A 27,779-nucleotide genomic window follows, 5' to 3' on the forward strand; every position below is an offset into this window, starting at 1 on the left:
AAATAAACTTCACAGCCGTATCAATGCTCCAGCCTTGTCCGAAGTTCTCCTATTTCGGGTGCTACCGGTTTCTTGTATTATCAAGCGCCCTACGCTACGGGAATCCAAGGCCGGCGCTCTTCTACTGACGGGAAAGCGGAAGCCAGGAGCGGAGAAACCCTAGCAGCGGCGATCCCCTCCGTCACTTCCTCCCAAATTTAGGGTTTCTTCCGTTCCCCAGAGGAGACCAGGGATTGGAACTGGGAGTAGCCCAGCGTCTTCCTCTTTCTGTGGCGGTGAATCGAAAGAAAGGTGAGGAATCCAGAGGTAGAAACCCAAGCGGCAAAGATCCATCAGCCCTCGTTAAAAGAGGGACTTTCGAACGGAAAGAGGCTGCGGAGATCATCTGAGGAGCGGAATTGGGAGCAAGTAGGCTTCTTTGTAAATTGAAAGGAGGGAGGAGAAGAGATTAGGATTTCGTTTCTTCAAGATTTCTTGTCTTTCTTTGTTCTTTTATTGATAATTTTGCATGTTTTACTTGGATAGGAAGGAATCAAGTGTCCTCAAAAAAAGATATCAAAACATCAACATTTCTTGATGAAAAATTAAGGTTTGGAACTAATAACTGGGAGGAAAAAGTATAATTTATGGGTTTAGTTCATTATTTATAGGTTATATAAACATTTCATCCTTTTCTTCTCACTTTCCCGCTTTTAGCTTTCTTGGAGAGTTGAGACATCTGGTTTTCTATGTTGAGTTTTAGTTCCTCAAGAAGGAACTCAATTTTATTCTGAAAGGCGTCTGATTCAGAAAAAAAGCTTATTTATCTTTCTTTTGCGGTGATGCCCATCTTTGCTAATTTGCAACTCCTGCTGTGCTAGATCGGTGACCTTTCCTGTGCATAAAACTGCTTTCGTGATTGCAAATTTTCGAGCTCGGAGCCGCTGCATCCCTCGGAGTTGTGGAAAATGTCGGAATTTCTTGACCTGGAGTCACAGGATGGGGTGCGAATGACTTGGAACATCTTCCCAGGCACAAAGCAGGATGCTGTGGGCTGTGTCATCCCTACTGCAGCTATCTATACCCCTCTTAAGCCCATTCCAAACACCCCAGTTCTGCCCTACGCTCCCCTTCGCTGCCGCATGTGCCGCTCCATCCTCAACCCCTTCTCCATCGTTGATTACATTGCCAAGATTTGGATCTGTCCCTTCTGCTTCCAGCGCAACCACTTCCCCCCACACTACTCATCCATCTCTGAGGACAACCTCCCTGCTGAGCTCTTTCCTCAGTACACCACCATTGAGTACGAGTCAACTCCTGATGCTGGCCCTGCTGTGCCTCCGGTGTTCCTCTTCGTTGTAGACACGTGCATGATTGAGGAGGAGATTGGGTTCTTGAAATCTTCACTTGCCCAGGCTGTCGAGTTGTTGCCTGAGAAATCTCTTGTTGGGTTGATCACCTTTGGGACCTATGTGCAGGTTCTTGATATCATCACTATTATCCCCTCTCTTTAGCTGATATCTTCTCGGGTTCTTCATTTGGTGAAACAATTATATTATGCGTTTATGCAGGTTCATGAGTTAGGATTTGGGCAGGTGCCAAAGTCATACGTGTTTAAGGGGTCAAAGGAGGTGACTAAGGAACAAATCTTGGAGCAAATGTGCTTTTTCACACGAAAACCAAAGCCAAGTGTGGGGGTCATTGCTGGCAGTAGGGATGGACTCTCCGCAGAGAGCATTGCCAGATTCCTCCTGCCTGCATCTGAATGCGAGTTTGTCTTAGATTCAGTTAAGTTTACCTGTTTTTCAATTTTATTCTATGTATATATGTACCCAAAAATTTATTTATCCAGATAAAAAGATCAAAATGCCTTCCACTTTCCTGTTGGAATATGAGATGGTTGTCAGTTTAATGATATTTTTCGAGCTATCTTTAGTACAATTGAACACAAATTTCTCTCTCTCTCTCTCTCTCTCACACACGCACACTCGACAGTTTTCATGATCCTTCTTTCATTTTTCTTTTCGTTTCTTTGCATTTGATTATGATAGATGAAGTTGTGAGATCCTTTGTCTTGGTCATTTACATGATGAATTACCATTTTATTTTTCTTTGGTAATTTGACTTATGCTGCTGACTGACAGATATGATTATCTCGTTTGAAAGCATTCTTTCCGTCATATGTCAATCTGAAGTGTTGCTGATCTAATTGTTGATTTTCTTGCTACATCTAGCTTCTAGAAGAGCTTCAGAAAGATCCTTGGCCTGTCCCATCAGACCAGCGTGCATCGAGATGCACAAGCACTGCATTAAGTATTGCAGCTAGTTTATTGGGGGTTTGTGTACCTGGTTCAGGAGCAAGGATTATGGCCTTTGTCGGTGGCCCATCAACAGAAGGACCTGGCTCTGTAAGTTCAGTGGTTCTCAATTAGTGCCATACTGTTACATACCTCTACTTGTCCAATTTATTCACCTAGATATGCGAACATGTTAGCTATCATAGATTAATCAATTGATATATTTAACTAATAAAATTAAACTAAAAAGTAGAGTGAATGTCATGCCTGTCAAATGGTGAACTGATGTTTACTAGTGACTTTAGCTGTGTACTAATAATTGAGCATTTATAACTTTTTTCTGTTAAAGCTACAACTTCACGTCCATATTATAGTAATCGACCCTGAATGGTATGAATTATATATAAATTATACTGTACCTCAGAGTCGGAATTTGTGCAATATGTGTTAAAATATTGATAACTGATTGCATATAGCTCAAGTTTAGGTGCAGTGAGATATGACGTTCTTGTGTCTCAGAGCTGACAAAATTGCAATTCACTGTTATCCTTCTAATTTTAGTCTATACATCCCACACAAGATAAGAGCTATAGAAGGAATATATTACTAGCTCTTTTTTATGTTAGCAAGAAAGAAGGAGAACATTGAGCTGAATGAGAATATGACAATATCCATAAAAAAGGTTGATGCAAAAATGTACATCATGTTCTTAGTGTTACTGGCAGGGTGGTTAATAGGATGGTGGCGATATGAGGGCCTGGAAAAATTGGAACTATTTAAAACAGCTGTCGCAATTGCTTTGCTGATGAAGCTGTTGAGGCCCAAGGTTTACCCTCAAAGGGATCATTAACCTAACTTGTTAGCTCTCATTCAGTAATTATGCTCGAACTCCCATGCATTTTTTTTGTTTCCTTGTGAACTGAACATTGAGAAACTTATCATCCCTTGAGCCCCCTTGATTTGTGCTCTTGATCTTTCTCTTTTGCTTAATTTATAAAGCTTTTCTACAGAAGGACTGCTTGTATTTCCTAGTTGTGTCAGTGGGCTAGGACAACTTGATAACAACCTGTTTCTTGGTCTAAGTTAAGAAATCATGCTCATTCAGTTAATTAACAAATCAGGATTGGTTATGTGGCATAATGAGCTATAAGAGCCTTATAACATATGTACATACATGTATTACATAATATGATGTTCTATATAGTATGTATTGACTACTAAAAAATTAAAATTAGTGTTTTATTTTGCTTTTTATTAGTGTGTTCCTATAATTCATAAAAGAGCCAGCATTTTTCATGAATTGAATTGAGTTTTATTTGGATAAACATGGCACCATAATCAATGAAATAAATCATTTTATTTGTGGACTTTAACAAGAAGACTTGGCCAAGCTTTTGGCTGGGTTTGGGCTTCAAGACAAAGGTCAGGGAAAGCTGGGCTGTGCATGGCCTGGTCCAAGTTAATCCCACTAAGAAGCTAGCTTCCATGCTTGAGAGTCAAATACATTGATATAATCATCTTTTGGTGGGACATTCATCATGGTTAATTTTTTGGTTAAGAAATTCATATAGCTAGAGAGAGAATTCCACTGCATTAGTCATGGATGAAAAGCTTAAAAAAATGGAGCCATCAATGGATATCTGGTTGAAAAACTTGGAGAGCTCTTTGCTTTGTGTCTGAAGGCTGCTTGCACATTGCTATGTCTTTCTTTTCTTCATGCAGCAAGGATATATATATATATATATATATATATATATATATATATATATATATATATATATATATATATATATAAATTTTTTGTCACGCTCTCATTTGGTTAATAATCAAAATGACCCTTCTTGTGCAATATGCAATTTTCCTGCAAATTCACCTAAAATGCAAGTAAGGGCAAACGGTGTGCTATTTTTCCTTCTTTAAATGATAGCATATTTTTGAATCCACAATAATGGAAGGTGTGCAAGTTCATTGAGTTACTGATGATTTTTTTTTTCAAGAAGATAGCACTAAGATGGTGAAGAATTAATTGCTACATTTAACTATGAAGTGACCCAAGAATTTAAAGAGGAATCAAGCAATGTTAAATCTTAATACTGACAAAGGTGATCTTGCATACGTTGAATCTTTTTAAAACACTTAAATGACATCAACAGGGCTGCGGCACTATAGCTGGTACCACATGATCTAGATAATCATGCATTTTATGAATCGACACTTTGTTCTCCTTGTGAAGGGAAACAATGATGGCTGATGGCTTAGGATGAGTATTCTGGGATTTCAATGTCCAATGGTGGTGTGGTTTTCATTAAAGTAGTAAACTCATTGAAGGGATTTTCCGTCATGAAGTTGGTACCCTTTGGATGGTATTTCATGGGCGAGGGCATAGTTCCAAGAAATGGGAGCAGGTACGAGTGCGAGTATAAGTGCAAGTGTAGGAAAACAGATATTTTAAGTTGTTGAAATAAGGAAATGTGTCAAAAGCAGGTGACACTTCGAAATTTTCTAGGAAGTTCCAAGAAGGTGTATGTTCACCCTTGTACAGGTTTCTTGCTACCAAGGGTGAAGTCTATTTTAAGCTTGTTGATTTATATGGCAGGTTTTGTAAATTTTAGGAGAAGTCAGCAAGGTTGGTTATTCTAATAAGTGGAAGATGGATGAATAACTTTTCTTCTTGTTAAGGTACTGTTTAGTTCATGAATAAATCTAGAATAACTGGTGAATAGGGAGGCTATTTCATAGTTACTAGGAAATACATTTCTCAGTCAACTTGAAGTTTCTTGAGAAATGTCCTTGGGAAACCAAAGTAATTCATTTTTGTCTAACTAGGAAAAACCAGTTAAAAAACAAGGATGTAGCCAGAAAAAACTCATTAAGAATCTGACCCCGATACACCAAGGCCTCTTATTATCAGGCCACCTTTGTGCCTTTCATTGAGCCCAATGCATGCAATGCTTTGTGGTAGAGAGGGATTCCCCTTCATCATTGTTCACTGCACGCTTTGGAGCTGAGAGAGAGAGAGAGAGAGAGAGAGAGAGAGAGAGAGAGAGAGGCCACTTGCTACTGTTTCCCCTTCTTGCTCCTCGGTATCTATGGACCATGCCCTGATGTCTAGGGTCCTTACTTAAACCTCATATCAATGAGAACTTGATAAAAATACCACAGTGGTACCATTCACATTCCCTTTTATCTTGCAAAAGACATAAAAGAGGAATAATTAAAAAAAAAGAATCATTCGATTAATCTCTATGCAAATTCATAATTCATAAATCTTACCCCTGCTTAAAAAACCATTGAGAAACCAATGTAACTAGTTTCGCCATGGATTCCATATGGTTTCTACATATTTTCTCGTACATTTTTTTACAATTTTTATTTTTCTTATACTACCATAATGTTTCCAGATTCCACATTCAGACTATTCTTGACTTTTGTTTCTCATTTCTGACTTTCATATTGTTTCACATACAGGTTTCTCTTTGTGGAAACTATGGTTTATTCAGCTAAACACTGAAATTTTATTCATCCATAACCAACATAATCTATTATGGTCAATTTTTTTTGGTCTCCACTCACCCAAAATGTGAACAGTTATTCATTCATTTCAGCTTATCAGTGAAACAGCATCTGCAGCTTTTCCAGTTTATGCAGAGTTTCAAACTGAACTGGATTCGGCTTTTTCCGAATAGACAAGAATGTAGAGAAATAAAACAACTTATTAGGCTTTCCTTACTCACGAACTGAAGACAGCGTCAAAGAAACCTTGAGGGTGGTTTATGAATAAATGGACGACCTATAACTAGACCATGTTGTGTATATATATCAGCTTTTGAAAACAAACATCTCTCTGACATGTTGATCTAACTTCCAAGTGTTAAGTATCTGTTTCGAACCTAGTGTGCTGCATCGCTGGTTTTTAATTTAAACCTCATGTGTTGTTAAGGAATATGGTAGTGCAACCACCCCCCCCCCCCCCCCCCCCCCCCCCCCAAAACAAAAAAAAAAAAAAAAAAAAAAAAAAAAAAAAACAACAACAACAACAACAACAAAAATTCAGGACATTTAAAAGTCAAGGCACTATTTTCAGCAAATTACAGCTATTGAAGATCCAAATACATCTATTTTGAAGAGCTTAATAATTTGAGCAATCTGTTATTTATTTGAATGTGGGATTTGGTTGTTTTGCTTTTTTTTTTTTTTGTTTTGCTTTTTTTTTTTTTGTTTTGCTTCACAGTTCTCATTGACCATGTCTACACCCTTTGTTTGGAAGTACTAATTAATATGACAGTTGCTTAATATAGAGGCAAAAAGTCATTGAACAAATAACTGATGATTATATTCCTGGTAAGGAAGTCTTTGTTTTGTTTACTCTCTGTATAATTATCATTGGAATCAACAATACAGCCTGCCAATCTTTTTTGGTTGAACTGCTGAATGTCTTCTTTTTTCCTTGAGGTGGGGACTGGCTATGGTGTTGGTCATAAACTATTGCATGTTGTTTAATTCTATGCTATTATTTTCTCTATTCTAACAATTATTTGAAGTGCTTTATCAAATTTCTTGTAACACTTGCAGATTGTATCAAAGAATTTATCTGAGCCAATTCGTTCACACAAAGACCTAGAAAAAGGTTCTGCACCACTCTATAATAAAGCTGTCAAGTTCTATGAGGGGCTCTCAAAACAGCTTGTACATCAAGGACACGTATTGGATTTGTTTGCATGTGCACTCGATCAGGTCTATGATTAAAATTCTTGTTTTCCCATTAGTATCAGAACATGTTCAAGAAAAATGTTATCATGCGGCCAATTTTTCATCTCAAAAGTTGTTTTGGCTGTTGATGTTTTGGCTTTCTGTTGCTATGCGTGCCGCCCTTCTTTAATTGTTAATTTTTGCCACCTATTGTTTAATATACTTGTTTCTCAATCTACGGTCTTTTTTATTGTGCATACTTGCAGTTAATGATTGAAAAGGCTGTTGCGGTACAAGTGGCCAGGGTATTGCACAACACTTTCATGGATTGCATTAAGAAGTCATAAAGGCAATCCACAAATATATAAAAATATATAGTATGCTACAATCAAGCGGGAAGAATTTAAACGAAAAGTTGAAACTTAACCAGACAGTCCTTTATTTATTTGAGAACATCTTTTAGTGCAACACAATATGCCAACTAAGAAGATTAGAATTTTCCTGCATCATACAAATATGCCATTTATTCTTTAATGAAAATTAGAAATTTAGTTCAAAAGGAACACTATCAAATGGCGCATACATGCTATTGATGCCCAGCTTGGAAATCATGATCTATAACTACTATATTGAAGAGATTTTGGTGAAATTTTTTCAGCTTTTCTCCTTTTCCGTCATATCTTAATGTAGTGACAATTAGCTTTACCTAGTCAGTCTGTTCTTGAACATAAGATTAATCACAATGAAAATTTCAGCTTGATTGCCACAGCATTTTTCTTGATCATTATAGAAGCCTAGATTTTGCATAAATCTTTTCCTTTGATGCCGTTTTTGTTGTTTGAAGAATTTTTTTGTTTACAACTTCAATGCTTCACCTGAGTGCTACTTTATTTTTTGTTTAAATTTTTAATTACTTCTCCAAGAGACAAGATTACCATGATAAATGCAGAATACCTTGTAGCGGATCTGTATTAGTTGGAGAGCCTGCTCAAACACTGTTTGAATGACTAGCAAATTTTAGATGACCATTGCTCTTGAACATCAATATTTTCCCATGGGCTTGCTTTTTTAGGTATTGGATGATATGGCATCAATACTTACAATGGGAAACTCTGTGAGCAGTAGGAATCACCTGATTTCACTGTGTAAGTGGTAATTAATCGATTCTTTGCCAAAAGAGGTTCTCAAGGAACTTGATAAGTAGATCAATTACGTACTTTCTCTGAGACAAATTTTAACCATCATTTGGATGGACCACTTTGGTTCCTCAAAACTAACATGGTCGGTGTATCTCCTTTATTGCAAAAACCCTTATTAAGAAACATTTTATAGCATAACCCAGCACTATGATGCTAGTGATGATAGTCTTATCAACATATATAAAGACACCAGATGCCTTTCTCTGGGCAAATACAGAATGCTTAACATTACACTAAATGAATCCATGAACAATTATGTTCTCATTGGATTCATTTGAGTCATGCCCTAAGATCACTGCAAGCCATATATTTGTTTTCTTTGAATTGCAAACAAAATGTTATTCCATCCGAACAAGAAATTGGGGGCATCCTTTTTCCTATGCTGACTAACTTAAGTCATCATTTAGATAAGTATTCTTCACATTCAGCTAAGATTTAGGCCAATCCAAGTTGCTTCTGAAATAACTACTTCAGTGACTTGTGACTTAGCAACATAATAGGGTCTTGTTATAAAGGACAACAAGTGGCTAATCCATTGACTGCCTGGTGAGTATTAGGTTGCATATTACTCTCGCCATTTGGTAAACACAATATTTTAGGCCTCAAAGTCTGTTGACCTGGTTAGTCCAATGTTATTCCACTTTTATTAAAAGTGAATGGCTGCCATCTCCTCCTCCAAGTAGTATGACCAAGGTTTGATGTGAAAGCTTTGGATAAATTTACAAGACAAAGTGGCTACCTAGGAAAAGAATATGACAATCAGTTGTAGGATTGGAATGCATGTTTACTCGTGGATTGCAATAGTAGCACCCGGTTATAAAAATTGGGGTTGCATGAGGAGTATAATGAACTATAGCTAGAATATTGTTGCTTCAACACCTGGGGAGAAACACAGTATGGTATGTTGAATGGATGAAGGTCGCTACACAACAATTTGTTGATCATGGCGTATCTCTCTTCCTAATACAAAATAGTTTTTATTTTTGTTGATAATCATGCATCTCTCTTCTCAATGCAAGAGAGGTTTTCCTTTTTGAGACAATGTCATATTTTGGATGTGATGATTGATAACAAGGAGTAGGAACAAAAATAGTCATAGACTGACATAATACCATGAAATGGCCACGTTAGACTTTTTCATCATTTTGATTTTTTTTCCATGGAAAAAGAAAATCAGTTTTCCAAGTGTGTGGTTTATTAGAAATGGAAAAGTTTCCTTTCTCATCTCCTTTTTGGTTGTTCCAATTGTCAAAAATTGAGATAAGGAGAACTCTTGAAAGAGTGGTAATAACACCACTTAGTATTAAGGTATGAAATATGATTGGTATGGTATGCATTATGCACCTATCGATGTACTATAATGACCCCTTGGGCGGCACAAGGGGCATCGATTTGGGCAAGAATGTCCGTGCCACATTGAAATTGCTTGAACCAACCTTCAATCAAGTGGTTTTGAGTGGATCGAGGTTGGTTCATATGGAATTAAGCTCAAACCTTCCTTAATTCAAGGAGTACCACTCGTGATAACTAAAATAGCACTTTCTATAATTGTTCTCTACTATCTGAAGGTGCGGACAAAGTGAGAGAGAAGGGAAGATTGACTAGTGATGTTGGCTTGCAGGATTGAAGCTTGATTTTCAATTCTTGAGGCTAGAGAATTATTCTAGCTAGGTAAATGTTCTTCTTCATCCCTTTTATCATGTTATTTGGAGTAAATTATGTGGAAATGGTTACTGATTATCATGAATTATTGGAGGATAAGTGGCAGCTAGCCTTATCTCAAATGACCCTCATTAGATGCAAGTGCACTTTTAATTTATTGGTTATGCTAAAGCCAACTTCCTGATTTTATCATTGAGTGAATGTTTTCTACTAATTGTAAAATCAGTATACACTGCTACTGCAAGAGAGGAATCATAGTGCTAAATGTAACAACGTAGGACCCAAGGTATGTTGAACCGGTACCGGTAGGCGTACCGGTTGCCTACCAGACCGGTTCGTATAGGAACCGGCTCGGTATAAACCGGTCTTTGTTTTTTTTTTGTGGTTCACGGACGCACGCGGAATTTTTTTTTTGCTTCGAGCTAGCCATGTGCGGGGCGATTCCCAGTGCAGGAAATCGTGCCCGCGCGCGGTCGCGCGGCCCCGCCCTGCGCGGGGCGCTCTGCCTCAGGGAGCGCGTCGCCCTTTTGGGCCGCGCGCTCTCACACCACAGCACGCGCGCTGTGGTAAAAAAAATGGTACCGATGCGAACCGGCCGGTTCGCACCGGTACGGGCCGGTACGGTACGCAGCCGGTATGCATGCGTATCAGTCAGTACCAGCCCGAAAATAGCTAGAACCGGTACCCGGACAGCTGGAACCGGTATCCATGCAGTCCGGGTACCGGTTCCAGGCCGGACCGGTACTCGGACAGTTGGAACCGGTATCCACGCTGTCCGGGTATCGGTTCCAGGCCGAACCGGTCTGTATCGGGCCGAACCAACCGGTTGGGCAGACCATGGTAGGACCTCTCCAAACGCCGGCAAAAAGTACTTAAAATCTTCTTGCTGTACAATAGACGTAGGATCATGGTCTGCCGTACCGGCCGGTACATACCGGTACCGGACCCTATCGGTACGGTACAATATTTCGGTACTGAACCGTACCGGTCCGTACCGACCGGTATCGACGCGTACCGGTCCGTACCGACCGGTACCGACCCATACCGACTCGGTACCGGCCCATACCGAACTGGTCCGTACCGGCTCTAATTTTTTTTGGCTTTTAGCCCCATCGGTACAGTACCGGTTCAGCTCGGTTTGGTTCGGTACCGTACCGGTATCGATACCCACCGGTACGTCGGTACAGTCGATACCGCGTACCTTGCGTAGGACTAAAAGTATGCTTGCACGGGTCCTCACATACTTTTCTTATTTAAGCATACAATCAAATCCAATCACACATAGCATGATCGACACTAGGCCAATCCCAAAAAAGGCCTATGCTATAGTGCCCCCACGTCCATATGAGCCATGGTTCGGTCTGCTTTGATACTGTGCATAATGATCCAAGATCTCACCCAAAAAGACTAACCAAAAGTTATTATTGGTTCCTTGGTCCTGTATGCAACCCAAGATCTTCCCAACAAATAAGCTATATGGGACTAAACACTCGTCCATAAGGATCTTCAGATACTTTCTCATTTTAAGCTTGACATCCTTACCATGCTAAGGGTCCAAATCCCATCAAATCTAATCATAAACACCACAATCGGCTCGTGGTCAATTCTAAAAGGTCCATACTGTAGTGCCCTCTTAGTCCATATGGGCTATGGCTAGATCCATTCTGATGCCATTTGTAATGATCTAAGATCTCACTTAAAAAAAAGCTAGCCAAATGTTATTATTTGAGTTCTTTGGTTTTGCTTTTCCTAGTGAATAATCAATGCGGGGCTAAACACATGCTCGCATAGGTCCCCGTATACTCCTCTTGTATATGATCAACCCTAAAAGGGCCTAGTAGTATTGCTTGGCCTGCATTGGCTATGGATCTTGTTTGTTCTGATACTATTCATAATGACCCAGAACCTCACTTAAAAAGGCTATCTAAAAGTCATTATTTTAGTTTCTTGGTCCTGTATGAGGACCCAAGATCTTCTCAGCGTATAACTGATGAGGGACTAAACACAAGCCTATACCGCTATACAAGTCCTCACGCAAACTCTAAATTTCTTTGCTAGTAGTTGCTTTTGATCACTCAGAAGCTGTGGGTACCTTATTTATTTCATCCATTTAACTGTTGCAATTCTTCACTTCAAGCTTGTTACAATAAGCTGAATCTATTTATTTAATTTAGTTCGAAAGACGTGAACTCTTATTATAGTTGGTAGCAAGAGCACGAAAAATTGAGTGTTTCTTATCACAACCCTTCTTTGTGGCAGAAGTATTTATTGGTTCATGCTGGTCTGGCAGAAATAATTAGTAGGGTGTTGTGGTTGCTGTGTGTCTATGTACTCATTCATATGCAATTATCGCTTTTGTTTTTCCTCGCAGTTATGTGCTATCTCTGTTGAGATTCAATTATCTGTATAATAGTATTCTTTCAAATTCATAATCTAGTTGAAGATCGATGGTGGCTTTATATTGGTTGGATATTGTACCTCTCAGGTTGGGGTGGCAGAACTCAAAGTTGCAGTTGAAAGGAGTGGGGGAATTGTTGTGCTCACAGAAAGTTTTGGTCATTCTGTTTTCAAGGATTCACTTCGACACATTTTCCAGTCAAGTGATTATGACCTTGGTTTATCATTCAAGTAAGGATTTCTTTCTTGCTAGTTTATCTTTGTCGCTGGAATAATTTCTAGCAGTCTTTCTCTATAAGTATGAAAAATATTGAGAGCATTTCATAATTGTTATTTTCCAAAATAAGAATTTTAATATAGAATTAGAAAATAAATTCCAACATGATCAGAGATTATATTTGTTTCATTGATTTATTTTTGGCTCAGGTTAAGAGTTTCCCTTGGATATTGTTTATGTTCCCTTGGACATTGTTTATGCCTTGGATATTTTTTGCTAATTTAACTTTAACTTTCTATATAAACTTGTCTTCAGTGGTATATTTGAGGTTAACTGCTCGAAAGATGTCAAAGTTCAAGGCATTCTCGGTCCCTGTGCTTCTTTAGAGAAGGTAATGAGAAATGTGTTTGGTTTTCATATCTTTGTCTAACTTATGTTATAACACTTGCTTGTTGGGTGACCTCATGCAGAAAGGTCCTCTGTGTTCTGAAACGGCTGTTGGACAGGGAAACACAAGCGCCTGGAAGTTGTGTGGTCTTGACAAAAAGACATCGTTGTGCTTGGTATTTGACATAGCAAGGAAAGATGGCCCAGAAGCAATTGGTCAACCTACAAGCAATCAATTTTACTTCCAATTTTTGACATAGTATGATCACTAAACTTGCAATGTTTTGTTTAACCATAATAATAGTTTCTTGGGTTGTGTTAGTATATTAGTTGGACAGATGAGGATTATCTGACGGACTACAGAGACGATGATGCAGTTATCAGCACAATGATGGCCATATGAGATTACGTACAACTACTCTTTCCAGAAGATGGGTGGCTGGTCCTGGCAGCATCCAGGCAAGTTTGAGTATCTCCTTAAACATTATTGTGTCTGTTGTTTGATGTGTTGCATTTACCTATTTTGATTAATTGTCATAGCTACACAAATTATAAAATTTTTTGCCTGTGTTTTACCTATTTGGTAGTTGCATGTTGTAGACTTCAATTATTATTCTGGCGTAATGCTTGATCTTGTTCCTTATTATCAAGCATGATGGACTGTCCAGGAGGCATATCTTTGATTACCTTGATTTAGGTGCTGCATTTTCTGCTCTTTCTTAGGTGACTGCTTTCCAGTAGATTTGCTAATTGGAATTTAATGAGATGCAAACTCGTTATTTCATCCACATGTATTCTCTGTTCTCGGATCTTGTTTCAGAGCCCGGGCTAGTGTCTTTAGCATCATAGGATCATACCCATGCAAGGGTCATGGGCCAAAACAGCACTGCACCATACAATGGTTGCCATGCTGGTCACATACCAGTGGTCCATTTTAAGAGCCAAGCTTACTATCTGTCTGTGCTTTCCTGCTGTACTGTGCATGCACTAACCTGCACCCTACGGTTGTACAGACCAGTGTATCATGCTACAGGCCATTATGATTTGGTTCAATAATATAATATTAAATAATTTCCGCTTCAATACCATGCTGACCTTTAAATCCTTAATCATGAGTTTTCTATCTATAGCATTCCAGATTTTCCCAATTCTGCAGGCATCTTATATGCTGGTTTTGTTGATTTGTCATGTAATAACCAAACTTATATTCTTAAAAATTCACATGTATGTGAATGAAAAAAAGAAATCTGAAAATGAACCAGTCTGTGGAAATGCCATGTGCTGTTAAGCATCATTTTGTATGACAGACTTAGGAGACTAATTTGTAAGACTTTTATAACTGGGCTTTTGTTCTGTAGTAATGCTTAGGTATAATAGAAATTATGAAACTTTAGGATTTGAGAAATACCTTGGTATTTGGAAGTCGAAAAATTGACTCAGAGCCAAAAATCGAGGTTTTGAAATAAATTTGGGACATCTACTTTTTATTCTTGAGGAATTGGATTTTTTGAGTATTTTTGTTGAATTCAAATGAGTGTTACCTGTACATGTAATGTCTTAAGTAAATGGTTCTTCTTTTCTATTTCCATTTTGCTTAAAGGGAGAAATACACTTACTCCCACCAACCTCTGTCCCTTCAGCTATTTCATCATCAAATAAGTTCCATCCAAATAGTTGTCCATCTTCTTTGGTTAGTTGGAAAGACAGTTATGCTCTTCATCCTCTTCATGTCTTCTAAAAGAACACCTATGTTTCAGTGTTTTCTAGTGTTAAATGAAATTAAGAATATTGAGGTTCATGTTAAGAGTTGGGGAGTTGTGATTTGTTGGAATAGGAATTTTTGATGTCTGAGTTATATAGATTGGAACATACTTGTGTGAATATCTGAAGAATAGATCTGTGTGGAAGATCTGAAGTATAGACAAAGAGGACACATTAAGCACTAGAGTTGGTGTGGTGTATATTCAGTGGAAGGATGGAGGGGTCGTTTTTGGATGTCTGAATGGTTTCATAGAAGTATCTCAGATATGATCAGTTGTCAGTTCCAAAACTTATCCATAGGAGAAGGGAAGAATTAGTAGCAAGTAGAAGTAAGTGGAAGGCAATAATCTGTTAATATTTCTATGATGAAGTCATAGATGTTAAAAATTGTTTATACTTGGTTTAATTAACAAGGATATAGGCCATCAGTATTGCATGATCACTTGGATAGTATGGTTGATATGAGCAAGATTAATAGGATTGAAAGAAGAGGAACAAGTGATAGGAGAAACAGAGGAAGGAATGTGCGAGAGAGGAAGAAGACAGAGAAGAAGAGATGTGAAAGAGACTGCAGACGGATAGGATGCTGCATGAGCTGATCTTCAGTTCGTGCAACATTTTATTTGTTAAATACATGTTCTGGTCACTGGTTGAGGAAAAGGGACAAATATACCCCTTATGAGTATCTGGTTAAACATTTTACAGCTTTGGATTTATCTGGACTCAATCAATGGCACAATAACATATGAAGCATATAAAATATGGCCTGTAAGCAAGAGATACGGTAAATACTGGCATATTACAGCAAAAACATAAATAAAAAAGACTGTAATCACGAACAATTAGCTCCATCATATCCCATTTACTTGTGCATACATTAGGTATGTAAATTTCAACAATTTGCACTGCTTCAGCTTGTTTTTGCCTTACTAATTGAAAACTTGAGCTTGCTTAACTTTCAGTTCAGGGGAAAAGTTGGCCATTGAGGTAAAGAAGAGACATTTCTTGATATTTGTGTAATTTGTTATTATTTTCTTTCAGTCCATTATGTTCTATAGTATGATGTATCTTTGGATATGTTCTTTAATTGGATATGGTTGCTTCTGAGACTTTGTATAGACATTTAAGGCACCTTGTTTAGTCTATGGTACCTTTTCATTATTTAGGATTTTCTTTCATAAATTATCAGAATATGTAGAACATCAAAATGCATCTTGCTGATTACTAACTTCAACTTTCATAGGATTTGATAGCTGGGTTTGATCAAGAAGCAGCTGCTGCAGTCATGGCACGCTTAGTTTCTTTTAAAATGGAAATGGAGGTACTTTGTTATTCATGAATTAACTGCATGTAGAGATAATTACCAGTTGAACTCTCCTTTTTCATTTCTGTTCTAGGAAAAAAGCGAAATTTAACAGACTAATTTCTTGTTATAATTATTCTCATAGTAGTTTTTATAGTTCTATTACTGAAATCTTCCAGATAACTTTTACTTAATCTTCTTTATTAAGTTCATCCAGAAAAATTCTAATAGGCGCTTTAGTTCAAGGATGTTCTGTCAGTTGGATTGATATTTTAATTTTGAGTATGAAGGTGGCTGAGGCATGCATAGATGAACAACTCCACATGTTGTCCATATTGGTGTTTGCCATGGGGTTGCTAGTGTCAAGATGCCTATGAGAATTTTGGAATGTTATTCGCAAAAATTCTTTCATATTTACTTAGTAGTGTGGATGAAGTTAGATCAAGAGGTTGACTGAATTTTTGCGGAAGACTCGATGAGTACTGAAGGATCTAACAAGGATAGAGTTATAATATACCTGATTTTTATATTCATACTAAATGATCTAAAAACTTGTTACCCTGGCAGAGACCTCAAAGCCTCGGAGATAGCAGATTTGGTAATTGCGATTTAGATAATCAACTTAATATGTGTTTTGAGTGTATGTTATGCTATTTTATCTGTTGATGTTTTTTGGGTGGGTTTCTGGGAATGTAGTTTAAAGGGCTTTTTAGTAATATAATTTCTCGTCTCTGTTTTAGACTTTTAGTAATATAGAGAGGTTAAAATGTAGATCTCATGGTTGCATGCATGAAGCATGAGAAAATATTGGAAAATGATTTGTGTGGGGAAGTGGACCAAGTTGTAATTCTACATAATGATAGGAAGTATAGAGTGCTTGGCAAAATAGTAGACTGGACATATCTATGAATCAGTGTTTTTTATTTTTCTTTTCTTCTCTCTCTCTCACACCTTTTTCTTTGAATTTTACAAAGGTTAAACCTTAAAAGACTAAAATATCTGTTGTTTTTCAAAATATTTTGATGGTGGCATGGATAGCTTTGTTCCCTGTCCCCAACCCCAGATGGTAATCTTTTGAGCAATGTTGTCAAAGCTATACCTAGTTTTACAGGCTGGAAATATCACAAAAGTTTGGATGTGGAATGTAATGGAGTGTGCAAAGCTTTTGAGACATCTAGGGTATGGCACACAAATATATCTGAAGTAGTGTAGGAATCAGTCAACCAAAAGTTTTAACTTTTAGGAAATGGTTTAATTAGGTTAAGCATCATTTGTAAGTGAAGTTGGCAAGTGGTTAAAAATTTTCGGAATTTTTAAGTAAAATCGGCAAGCAGCCACAGCCTCCACCGCCCCCCCCCCCCCCGGTGGCCCTCTGCTGACATCTGCCACCTCTCCTTCTCCCTCCCTCCCCCATTCGCTCTCTCTTTCCTTTTCCTTCTCCTTCTCCGGTTCTGGCAACGCGTCTCGTTTTCGTTGCCGGAACCGTACTGGTGAGCCACCGGTACGACTCGGAACGAACTGAACCGCCCGGTTCAGGACGATTTCGCCGACCTTGATTATATCTTCACTCATTTGGTCATTTCGGAAAGTTTTATTGGGCTGACATGTGGGTGGTTGCATGCCAGTGTGCCTTGACTAATCTGTTTGGGACCTTTTCATTTGTTTAACCTTCTCATGAGTTTGTGGGAAAGGAGAGTATTGTCAACAATGATTGACATCTGATTCAAAGATTTTAGAAGTACTAAACTAAAAAAGAATGAAGAGAAATTATGCTCACCTTCCAGGTCTTCAGATTTGATGCTTTCCACTAATTATCCTCATCTTTATCCTCAATATCGCCATGATTGAGTTTTCCGTACCGGTTGGTACGGTACAATTCCGAGCATTACTGCACCATACCGGTACCGAACCGATATATGGTACTGTACTGTACCAACACTCGATATGCTGAATCTTACCGTATCATACTGCATACCAACACTATAGTAGAATGATACCGATACAGGGTTCGGTACCGAGATGACGAATCTTGTCCATGACCTTTTTTCTTTTCCCTTTAGTTTTTCGGGATTGGGTCATGGGAATTGTGAATGGAGATGAAATAAGATGATGATGACTGGAAATAGATACATAGAGTAGTTGGGAGAAGAGACCTTTGAGAGTGGATGATAGTGGGTTTAAAGGGCTCTTAGGAATAGATAAGGGAAAAAATGCAAAAAAGAGATGTGTTGCCCAAAGCTTTTCAATGTTTACCCTGTATGTTGCCTTAAGGTAAGGCTTTCCAATAAAACAACTCAAGGTTAATAGACAATGTTATATAAAGTTACATCTATGCATCACATAAAGTTACATCTATGCATCAGATTGAGAAAATTCTGTAGAAACTCACACATTGTTCCCTACGTAATGCCTTCCATGGGACGTATGCTTATTAGGGCTTTGATTATTTTGCCTATCAATAGTGTTATGTATTTTTGCATAATATTTTGTGGAATCTTGAGAGTGATGTGTCAAACTCAGGAATCTAGGATACACCACTGTATAATTTCTTTAATATTTATAAGCATCTGGTGTAAAAATTCTTGATCATTATCTCCATTCAATAAAGTCAGGTCCTAACACAACACTTTTAGCCCTTACCTTGCAGTCTTGATAGTTTCTTTGGTCATAAAAAGAAATTGACCCTGCTTCTTCAAATGCATTTTGCTAGAAAAAAAAATGTTACTGTTCGTTGCTATCCGGATTGTCAAAAGTGGGCAATTTATGCAAATGAGGATAACTTGAAGGATTTTCATTTAGGAAGAATGATGTTATTTACAGATGGTATGTTGCAGAAAAGAGAAAAGAAAGAATGGAGAAACGAGAGGGTGAACTGTCTATCAATTCCTTTGACTGCATATTGTTCATCTTGAGATTTTCTTAGTGTTTTGGAGGTTGTTTGATTTTGGTTAACAAGGTCGCATAGGGTGGAAATGATCAGGGGATTTATTTAAAAATATAATAACCTTTTGTTTTCAGGATATAATATTAGAATTTTCAATCTGTTCTTAGGTGCTTTTAAGGTAATGTGCATATTTATTAATAAAATTATTAGTATGACCAAGAATAGTGGTTCATATGCATGGGGTCAGGTCTGGTTTTGGCATGAGATGTTGCCAAGTTTGGTAAAATTCAGATCCAATTTTTTTTTTCTGAGAACCTACTCATTTACACCATTTGTTATGAGGTTTAGTCAGGATTTTGCATCTGTGGATCCATGATATCCATAAGGCTGGTTCTTCGATAACAAGGACCTATATTGCACTTAAAAAGTTGTTTGACTTTGTTCAAAGGTTGAGCTAGGTTCTAATTACAAGTCCGAATATGGCATTCCTCCTATCCTTTAATAGGAAAAAGCTTCATAATCTTAAGCACAGTGTAACAAATTTTTGGTGCCCCGATGAGTTTGCAACCGTCAGTGCCTCACCCAATCCGTATGGAAGAAATCTTGAAAACTTGATGAGTGATAAAACTGGGAAGTAAAATTTGGAAGATGTGTTAGATTCTTAATGTATACCAAATTTTGTGTGGGAAGGGTGTGAGGTTGGATGGAGGCAACTCCTGAGGCATGTAGGATTTTAATGATTTGACTAATGAAAATGAGATGATATTTCCATTTCCAATGAACAATTAAAAGAACTAAACGAAATTGTCCATGCTCTGTGTATATTAGATTTTGTGTAATAATGATTGGGATTGCTAGCAGTCCTGCAAACCAGGAGGATGAACAAAAGATGTTTGTCATAAGGCATAATTTATTACACAAATACAATAACAAGTGCTAAACAAGGTTTTCAGCTTTTAATTAGAGAATGCTAAACTTTTGGGAAATATCAGATCAGTCAGTTTATTGGAGATGTTGAGACATTCGATGATGAGAAATTGAGAAGAGAAGAAATTGAAAATTTGACGCGGATCCTAAAGCTGTAAAATTCAGAATTTCCTTCTTGAAAATATTTCAATAGTGCACCAAGGTGGTGCACTAATATTATGCAAAAATTGCATGGGCTTTCAAAACCATTAAAATTTGATGATGAGAGAAGATGAAACTGAAAAATTTGACGTTGTTTCTGAAACTATAAATTCAGAATTTCCATCATGAAAGATTTAAAGGGTTCATCAAGGAGGCACAATGATCTTATGCACAAATTGCATGGGCTTTCAAACCATTAAAATTCTCAACTTTTTTTATTTGGCAGCTCCATCAGTAGTTTGGAGGTTTGATGTTGTGTCCCCGTGACTTATCTAACTCATTGACAACATTAACCTGGTCTTATTCATGAGTGAGATCTGTTAATATTTAAATTATAGGAGCAAAAAAGTATGCCCAAATTACTCCATGTCCAATCCAAAACTATATTTATTTCTTAAGAGAGAGAGTTTTGAAAATTTCATTGAAGGACAGAAGTGAAAACAGATGCTTTCCTAATTATAATAATTATACAAGTAGCCTATGTTCCTTGCTGCTAGTATATACATTGTATACAATATTAGACCGAACCGCCTGATTCGGTCGGTATTGTACCATATTGACCACAAACCAGGATGGTTCGTGGTCTTGGTACAAAAGGAGGCCCAAACTGTTTAGTTTCGGTTCTTACCAGGCTGAACCGCTTGGAACTGAGCGATTCCGGGTAGTTCAGCTTTTAAGTGCCTTGTTCACGCCAATTAATCCTTGCCTCTCAATAATCGAGGATGGTTCAGCTCGGTATAGATCGGTAGAGTGGAGTATGGTACCGGTACCGGTACTGTGCCAATCAGCCACAAGTATGCAATCCGATACCAAAACTACAAACATTGATTACAAGTAACCAAGGTTTGCTAAACCATGTCAAACCAGCTGATTCGGGGAGTACCAAACTGGAGCTGTTGGTTATTGCACGATTCATTACCTCCGTTCGAAGTGGAGGTAGAGGGAGAAGGAGAGAGAGGAAAAGAGAGAGGGAGAGGGAGAGGGAGAGGAAGGGAGGGAGGGATCGGGAGAGAGAGGCCGAGAGAGAGGGAGGGAGGGCTCGAAAGCCCTAATCGAAATAGGGATCCCCTGTTTTGAAACAGAGGTTCCCTTTTTCTTATTTTGCCGATTTTGGATCGAAATTGGCAAACAGTTTGCCAACTTCACCCTCTCTCTCTTCTCTTCCCTCTCCCTTTCTCTCCCTCCTTTCTTCTGTTTTTCTCCCTCTCCTCCTCCTTCTTCGGCTCTCCTTTTGTCAGTACACCCGGTACGGCCTTCGGTACCATGCCTCCTGTACCGATTTGGCGAATCTTGCATATAACTCTTTTACAAGATGTCAGATAGAGTATCCTTTTCGACTAAAGCAAAATGACGATGGTTATCTTCTTGATGCATTTCTCACTTATTCTTAATTTCGGTCCAATCAAATTGTCTGATTGATAATTTTGGTATTTATGTTAGCAAATTCGTAAACAAGGGCTCATAATCATAACCAATAAAGTGAGAAAGATACTTTTTATTTATCTTTCCTCTCTCTCTCTCTCTCGCGGGGGCGGGGGGGGGGGATCGAGGCCTTCATAATTGGAAGTTTGGAATCCAATGATGCCACTAAAGAATAACAGTAGAAAATGTTAGTTCAGACTAAACTGCTTGTGTCAATAACTGCACTGCTTGTAGATGATACTACAGGTACCATACCAAGTAGTCTTCTAGATGAGAAACAAGGAAACTTTAATTTTTTTCTTGTGCCTGGTATAATGCCATCTCTACATAATGAGGCCATAATTCCTAATTACTATTGCAGGCTGATTTTGACCCAATAAGATGGCTTGATCGATCATTAATTCGTTTATGTTCGAAGTTTGGAGATTATCAGAAGGATAGTCCATCCTCGTTTAGCCTATCCCCACGTTTATCAATATTTCCGCAGTTTATGTTTCATTTAAGGCGTTCTCAGTTTGTCCAGGTATGACATTACCTTTTTTTGATTTTTGTTTTGACATGATTACATGACTTGATGATGTTTTCAAACTTATTTAGAATCTTTATTTACTTTTTAGCTAGTCTTTTTTACTCCACTGACACTTCTCATGCAGGTTTTTAATAACAGTCCGGATGAAACTGCATATTACAGAATGATCCTCAATAGAGAGAATGTAGCCAATTCAGTTGTGATGATCCAGCCTTCACTGATATCTTACTCGTTCCAGTCAGACCCTGAGCCTGCTCTCCTTGATGTAACTGCAATTGCTGCTGATAGGATCCTTCTATTGGATTCCTACTTTATTGTTGTTGTATTTCATGGAGCAAGCATTGCCCAGTGGCGGAATGCTGGATACCAAAATCAAGCTGAACATCAGGTGATCTTTGCAGCAATGTGATTTTACAGATAATACATCCTTTGAATTACAATTCCATTATCTTTATAATTTTAGAAGTTTGAATCCTGTGTTTTATTAATCATTATATTATGTTTGGACCTGGATGCAAGACACCTATTTGCAAGATAACAATTTGCACCATGTATGTTCGTTAACTGTAATTATGATGCAGATTATTGTAAAGGCTGCATTTAGAAGTAGTCCTTCGTATAGTTTGATCTATCCAGAATTTAGTGAATATGCCAAGCTGGGGTGTACAGACTACAGGCTAAAGTGTCAGTTGTCTGATTCTTGACTATATGCTAGCAAGTTTAGTGATAACTGCAATGTCTTTGTTATTTAGGTTAAAAAATTATGTTCGATAATATACTTTTAGGTCCTCTCTCTCTTTTGTTTAATGCATCATATATTCCTTCTGGTGCCAACTAGCAGTTGCTTTGGCTCTTACTTCTGTATCTTTATTAATGGTGTAAAGCTTAAGTTCCACTTGATTTTTTCATCTATGTCCTGTATACTACATAATACGGGCCTGTTTGGATGCCGATTCTATTATCCGGCAATTGCGTATGCTCTGTGGGAAAGCTCTGAGAAAGAGGTGATGGGTTAAGAAGATTTTTAAGATCACTGATTTCATTGAGTTCATTATCCCTAAAATGTAGGGATAAGATAAAATACCTTCTCAACGGAATGGATTACCTCCATTGGCCACCAATTGCTCGTGTAACCTTTTCAGTGCGGTCATCTTCCACCCAAGAATCCTTAAATGTGGGGGTCTCAGGCTGATCTTAATTCAGGATGGCCGACTCTGGCATTCAAACAGGCCCTACATCTATCTCACTTCTTTGTTAGTATGAAGTAATGAACTGGTCCAGCTTCTAGGCCTTGTTTGGATTCCTGGCTCCCCTTTGCTTATTATGTGATACCTCAGAGAATGGTGGGAGTTGCTGGGAGATGGCTTAAGAAGATAACAATTGGTAATGATTAGGGTATGCCAATAACTCAGGCCCATAACTCAGGCCCTATATGTATCAGTAGTACTGGAAATCACTTTAGATTTGTGAATTCTGGCATCCCAAAAATCTTATGATTGCCCAATCATGGCATCCTCCCAATTCCTCGAAGTTCACCATCCTCCTACCTCCTCTCTGCAGCCCATTCTATACCTGTGAAGACGTAACTTGGATATGCTGTTCCGACATTCAGACAATCTCTTATTGTTTAGGAGCTTTTCGCTTGTTCTTCTATGACATCATTTTTATTCTATTTTAGTCTGTTAAATTGGACCTACCAAATATGATCCATTTTGTTGAAACTGTGAAGAACAGACTATTGAAGATTGCCTGCAAATCAAGGCTGTCTATCAACTGCTGGAGTAAGTGAACATAATCAAAATAGTGTTAGAAGTTGGGCCTTATGCTATGACTATTATTTCAACAAACAGCTTAACATTTAGTCCATCTTCATGAAAAAAGGATTGTTTAGGAAGTAACTCCCAGTATATTGGTCATAAACTGGCTACTGACTGATGCTGTTCCTAGATGAGATCTCTACATCTCAGAACTATGTTGTGATGGGGTAAAGGAACTACTTGCGTTTGTTTGAATTTTGAAAAAAAGGAGAGGAGAATGTCTGTTTGGACAGAGAGAATGTAGTCATGTATCTCCTACGAGTTGTCTAACATCGGCTTCATAAGGGGAGGTAGCGGCGAAGTATCTGGTGTGGTTTTTCATGAAAATGTACAAATAATGGTATCAGGAAGAAATAACACTTTTATAGGTGATTTGGAGTTGAAGGATGAACCAGTGGATACACCTTTCAGGAGATACAAGTTTCTAGCATTTGATTCACCTCTAGTTAGTTTTCCACTTTTTTTCCCAAACATGCCTTGTTAGCTTTAAAACCTAAATGAGTGCACTAGGGTTCACATTCCCGTTTAGTGACTTGTAAGTTGGAATCTTCTTTATGCTTCTCGACTCAGGTGGAGTTGGTGCTGGTTTTCTCCTATTAGTTGTCCCATATCATAGCGGTAATTTTGGTTGCCAATTATTTCTTATGATTACCGATCCGACCTGCTGAAATCATTGGATAGGTTATGGAGCAGATTGTCATCAATGTTGTCTTCCGGGCAACTGTTTATATTCAACTATTTGATCACAAAAGAGCCAATTTTGGTCTTGGAAACTTGTAATAAACTGCTTAATCCATCTATCTGCTTGGTTATATTATTGTAGGTGATGGTTTTGGAAATTGAAGCTACCTGTGCAGTTAAATCTATAAGTCTGGAAGCCTATGATGAGAACAGGAAGGCTACAAAATTTATACCTGAAAAATTTAGAAAATCCAATGAAGTCTTTCCTATTTTGCATACAATATTGCATCTATTATTCAAGTTAGGTAGCAAAATGAGTTCTAATGCTACAATGCTATGGGATGATTAAATTGCACTAGTAATTAAAGCCTCTCTTGTTTGGGATGTTAAGAGTGTTCTGACCTGTGTAGAATGTAACAGTCAAATGAAAATCTGCACCTTGTGTTTTTTTTTTCCATGTCATATCATGCTTTCCTTAGTTATATTGGTCTATGCTTCCCAGTTGTATAATTTAGTAATAATTTGGACAAATGCATACTTCTGAAATATTGTTGACTTGGCTGGTTTGTTAATGCTTTTGCATCCATGAACTAGTCTGCAAATTTCTGTGGTCTATTTGCCTCAAGAATGCTGCTGCTGCAGGTTTACTCAAACTTTAAACATAACTGCTATGTTTCTTGCAGCCATTTGCTCAATTGTTGCAAGCCCCACGCGATGATGCTGATGCAATAGCCAAAGAGCGGTTTCCTGTTCCTCGTTTGGTCATATGCGACCAATACGGCTCCCAGGTCACTTTTCATTAAGTTCCTCAGACATCAATCATTATAATTGTACAGTTTGTCTTTTGTTAGTAACATATACGTGGTAAAACTATATCATTTTTGACCTATATCTTTCATTGATTTAGTCATGCGATTAGGATTCATTAATAACATAGAGCTAATTATAATTTGGTTGTCTGCAATCGCGGACTATAGGGATTTTGAAGTATTACTGTATAATTTTTTTGCCCCTTTCTTTTCAGTTTCATTTGACTGGCATTTAAAGACATGGTACTAATGATAGAAATATCCATGCATCATTGTTAGGATCTTACAATCCATGACCAGGACTGTATGATTCGGATCAAAATGGCCCTTGGTGATCTGGATCAGATCCCTGGATCAGGATTAGTATGGATTGTAAGATTGAAAGCCAGGTCATACTTTTACAAACTAAAGCTGTTATATATCGTTTAAAATTACCTGATTCTTTTGACTTGTAGAATGGCCTTGATCATTGATAAGCTTCCAAAATATTCAAACAATAATATTTTATAGAAATTTCAACTTTTAAGAGAAAAATAGATTAGTCTTATTGGGGCTAAGATCTAAAGTTATGTATCATTTTGAAAAAATTGGGTTTTTTCTAACCTCAAGTTCAATAACCCTATGTCCACATTTCTTTCTGGTTCAAATAGCTCAAATTGAGATATCTTATTGACTTATATGGTGAAAAAGTATTTTATCAAGTATACTGTTGAATTCTTGGACGTGATATTTATGAGCTCATGGTTGTCAGAAAGTGAAATTTTTATGTCTAGTGATGATAACTTATTATTGGTTCAAACCATAATTTAATTATGCCTTTCATGTTGTTTTGCCCTATTACTTCTGTTTGATAGAAATATGAAAGAATCTTACGACTTGTGATCTCATCCAATTTGACCTCTTCTACGATACAATAACGTGCTACTTATCTTGGTTGTTCATGTGCTTATCTTCTAATGTATCTTTGACAAAAGAGCCTGATTAATCTTTTCTTTTAAGGTAAGTAAACTGCAAAAGTGAATGGTTGTAAACTTGTAATTACATAGCATGCTCGATATAGGAAGTGCCAGATGAAGATTATATATAGAGGTAAAAATAACTCATTGTGAAAAGGATGCCTTGCTGCCAGCTAGTATGTAGCGTGGATTCCACATGTAGATCAGATATTAAAAGAATTGTCACTGATGCTGCTAACCAAGTGGCAGCAACCAATACAAGTTGTGTCCTAACTTCCCACCATCCAAAAAAAAGGAAAAATGAAAGAGTTGACAGTTAATGCTGTTCCAATATGCCTTGCGCTTCTCGATATTTCTTAAGGTGCCATGCAGACATCTGATTGAAGTATTACCCCATTTTCTTCAATATCTTTGATAAACAGCTTCAAATATTTCGCAGCTAAGTGCTTAGGCAGCTTGAAAGGACCTTTAGCTAGTTTTTTTCTTTTTGAGAACATGGTGGTTATTCACTACCATGCAGGTTTTAACCTGAGGCCTCTCGCTTGGAGAGGTAGGTGCCAGCCAGCTGAGCTACCAGCTGTTGGTGTAAAAACTGTTAACCAGTTAAACTATGGGAAATTAACTGTGGGATCAATCTGTTTGCCAATTTATCCGAGGAAAAGTAGGCTTTATAACTGTCTTGTGATGTAGTGGTGAAACGTTCTAACCGATGGTTCAGCTTGGGAAAGTTTTGGTTTGAGATGCTTGAGCTATCTCTAGACAGTGTGTGCATCATGCTTCTAGCTTTTGAAACTTTTGATAGTTCATATGAATGCTGATACACAACTGGGCCTTGTTAATCAATGTTGATTTCAAGCGAAAAAATGGTGGCATATTCTGGCAAGGAACATATAAGTAATGTTTGTTTAGTTTCCACAGTTTGAGCATTAAGGATTTGTCACTTAGCTGGTCGTGGCTTCATCATATCCCTTATGTGCTCTCTGTTCCCTAGACAAAAGCCTCTGAATTTGATGTATGTCGTATGTGCTTTCTGCTTGTATATGCTTTCTGCACTTGTGGCCTTTTAAATTCAGTAATTGGTTGTATCAATTTTACTGGTAGTTTTGGTTCTTGTGCTTCTTGTTGATGCTATGTTATTCTTTCAAGCAAGATAATAATTCGGGCTGTCAATAAATTTGTTGCATTTCAAGGGGAAACTGGCTTAAATAATACTGCTCTGGACCAGCCGAGCATTCAGATTTAATCAACTCTGCTTAACCTAATTAGTTGCTGGGAAACCTCAGCAAAGCTGAAAGGTTCCTGGATCTTTAACTGATTACATCAATTTGCTTGTGAATGGTGCAGGCCCGTTTCCTCTTGGCGAAATTGAACCCTTCAGTCACATACAACTCCGATAATCCTCCAGCACCTGGTGGAGATGTCATATTCACGGATGATGTTAGCTTTCAGGTCTTCTTGGATCATCTCCAACGTCTAGCAGTTCAGTAATATAGGTCTTTATATTACCAATTCTATACCATTTCTGTTCGTCTATTCCATGTAAAGTGATGAATGCTTTCGTTTATCCCTGTATATCCACTCTTTCATCATAAGTATGGAAAGGTCAGTTTTGTTTTTATCATTTGCACGAAGAGCTGGTATATGCTGGAAATCTCTGCTTTT

At 37.7% G+C, this 27,779-nt stretch overlaps 1 protein-coding gene across 4 annotated transcripts; it reads left to right on the forward strand.

Moving 5' to 3' along the window:
- On the forward strand, positions 1 to 27,738 carry LOC103712495 (protein transport protein SEC23 C). 4 transcript variants are annotated; one of them, XM_008799024.6, is made up of 15 exons: positions 5 to 408; positions 526 to 589; positions 861 to 1,457; positions 1,551 to 1,766; positions 2,214 to 2,387; positions 6,849 to 7,010; positions 12,312 to 12,454; positions 12,756 to 12,831; positions 12,911 to 13,086; positions 13,205 to 13,286; positions 15,832 to 15,909; positions 21,687 to 21,848; positions 21,979 to 22,242; positions 25,036 to 25,140; positions 27,462 to 27,738. In XM_008799024.6, the coding sequence occupies exons 3-15, from the start codon at positions 948 to 950 to the stop codon at positions 27,603 to 27,605; spliced, it is 2,292 nt and encodes a 763-aa protein (XP_008797246.3). In that variant the 5' UTR covers positions 5 to 408; positions 526 to 589; positions 861 to 947; the 3' UTR covers positions 27,606 to 27,738. The 4 variants fall into 4 exon arrangements, with proteins under 4 accessions (XP_008797247.3, XP_008797246.3, XP_008797248.3 ...); XM_088711658.2 differs by having other exon boundaries at positions 31 to 291; XM_008799025.6 differs by lacking the exon at positions 526 to 589 and having other exon boundaries at positions 1 to 408.
- Positions 27,739 to 27,779: the final 41 nt, after the last annotated feature.

The sequence above is a fragment of the Phoenix dactylifera genome, chromosome 15 (genome assembly GCF_051530095.1).
Source record: "Phoenix dactylifera cultivar Ajwa chromosome 15, Ajwa_hap1_PhDact_Kaust_v1.1, whole genome shotgun sequence".
In the NCBI taxonomy this organism is placed as follows: Eukaryota; Viridiplantae; Streptophyta; class Magnoliopsida; order Arecales; family Arecaceae; genus Phoenix; species Phoenix dactylifera.

Excerpts from the sequence above, each read along its gene's own strand:
- LOC103712495 (XM_008799025.6), top strand. The coding sequence starts at position 948 with ATGTCGGAATTTCTTGACCTGGAGTCACAGGATGGGGTGCGAATGACT. Across the intron at positions 15,910-21,686 it reads CTTTTAAAATGGAAATGGAG|GCTGATTTTGACCCAATAAG; the intron begins GTACTTTGTTAT and ends TTACTATTGCAG. Across the intron at positions 25,141-27,461 it reads GCGACCAATACGGCTCCCAG|GCCCGTTTCCTCTTGGCGAA; the intron begins GTCACTTTTCAT and ends TGAATGGTGCAG.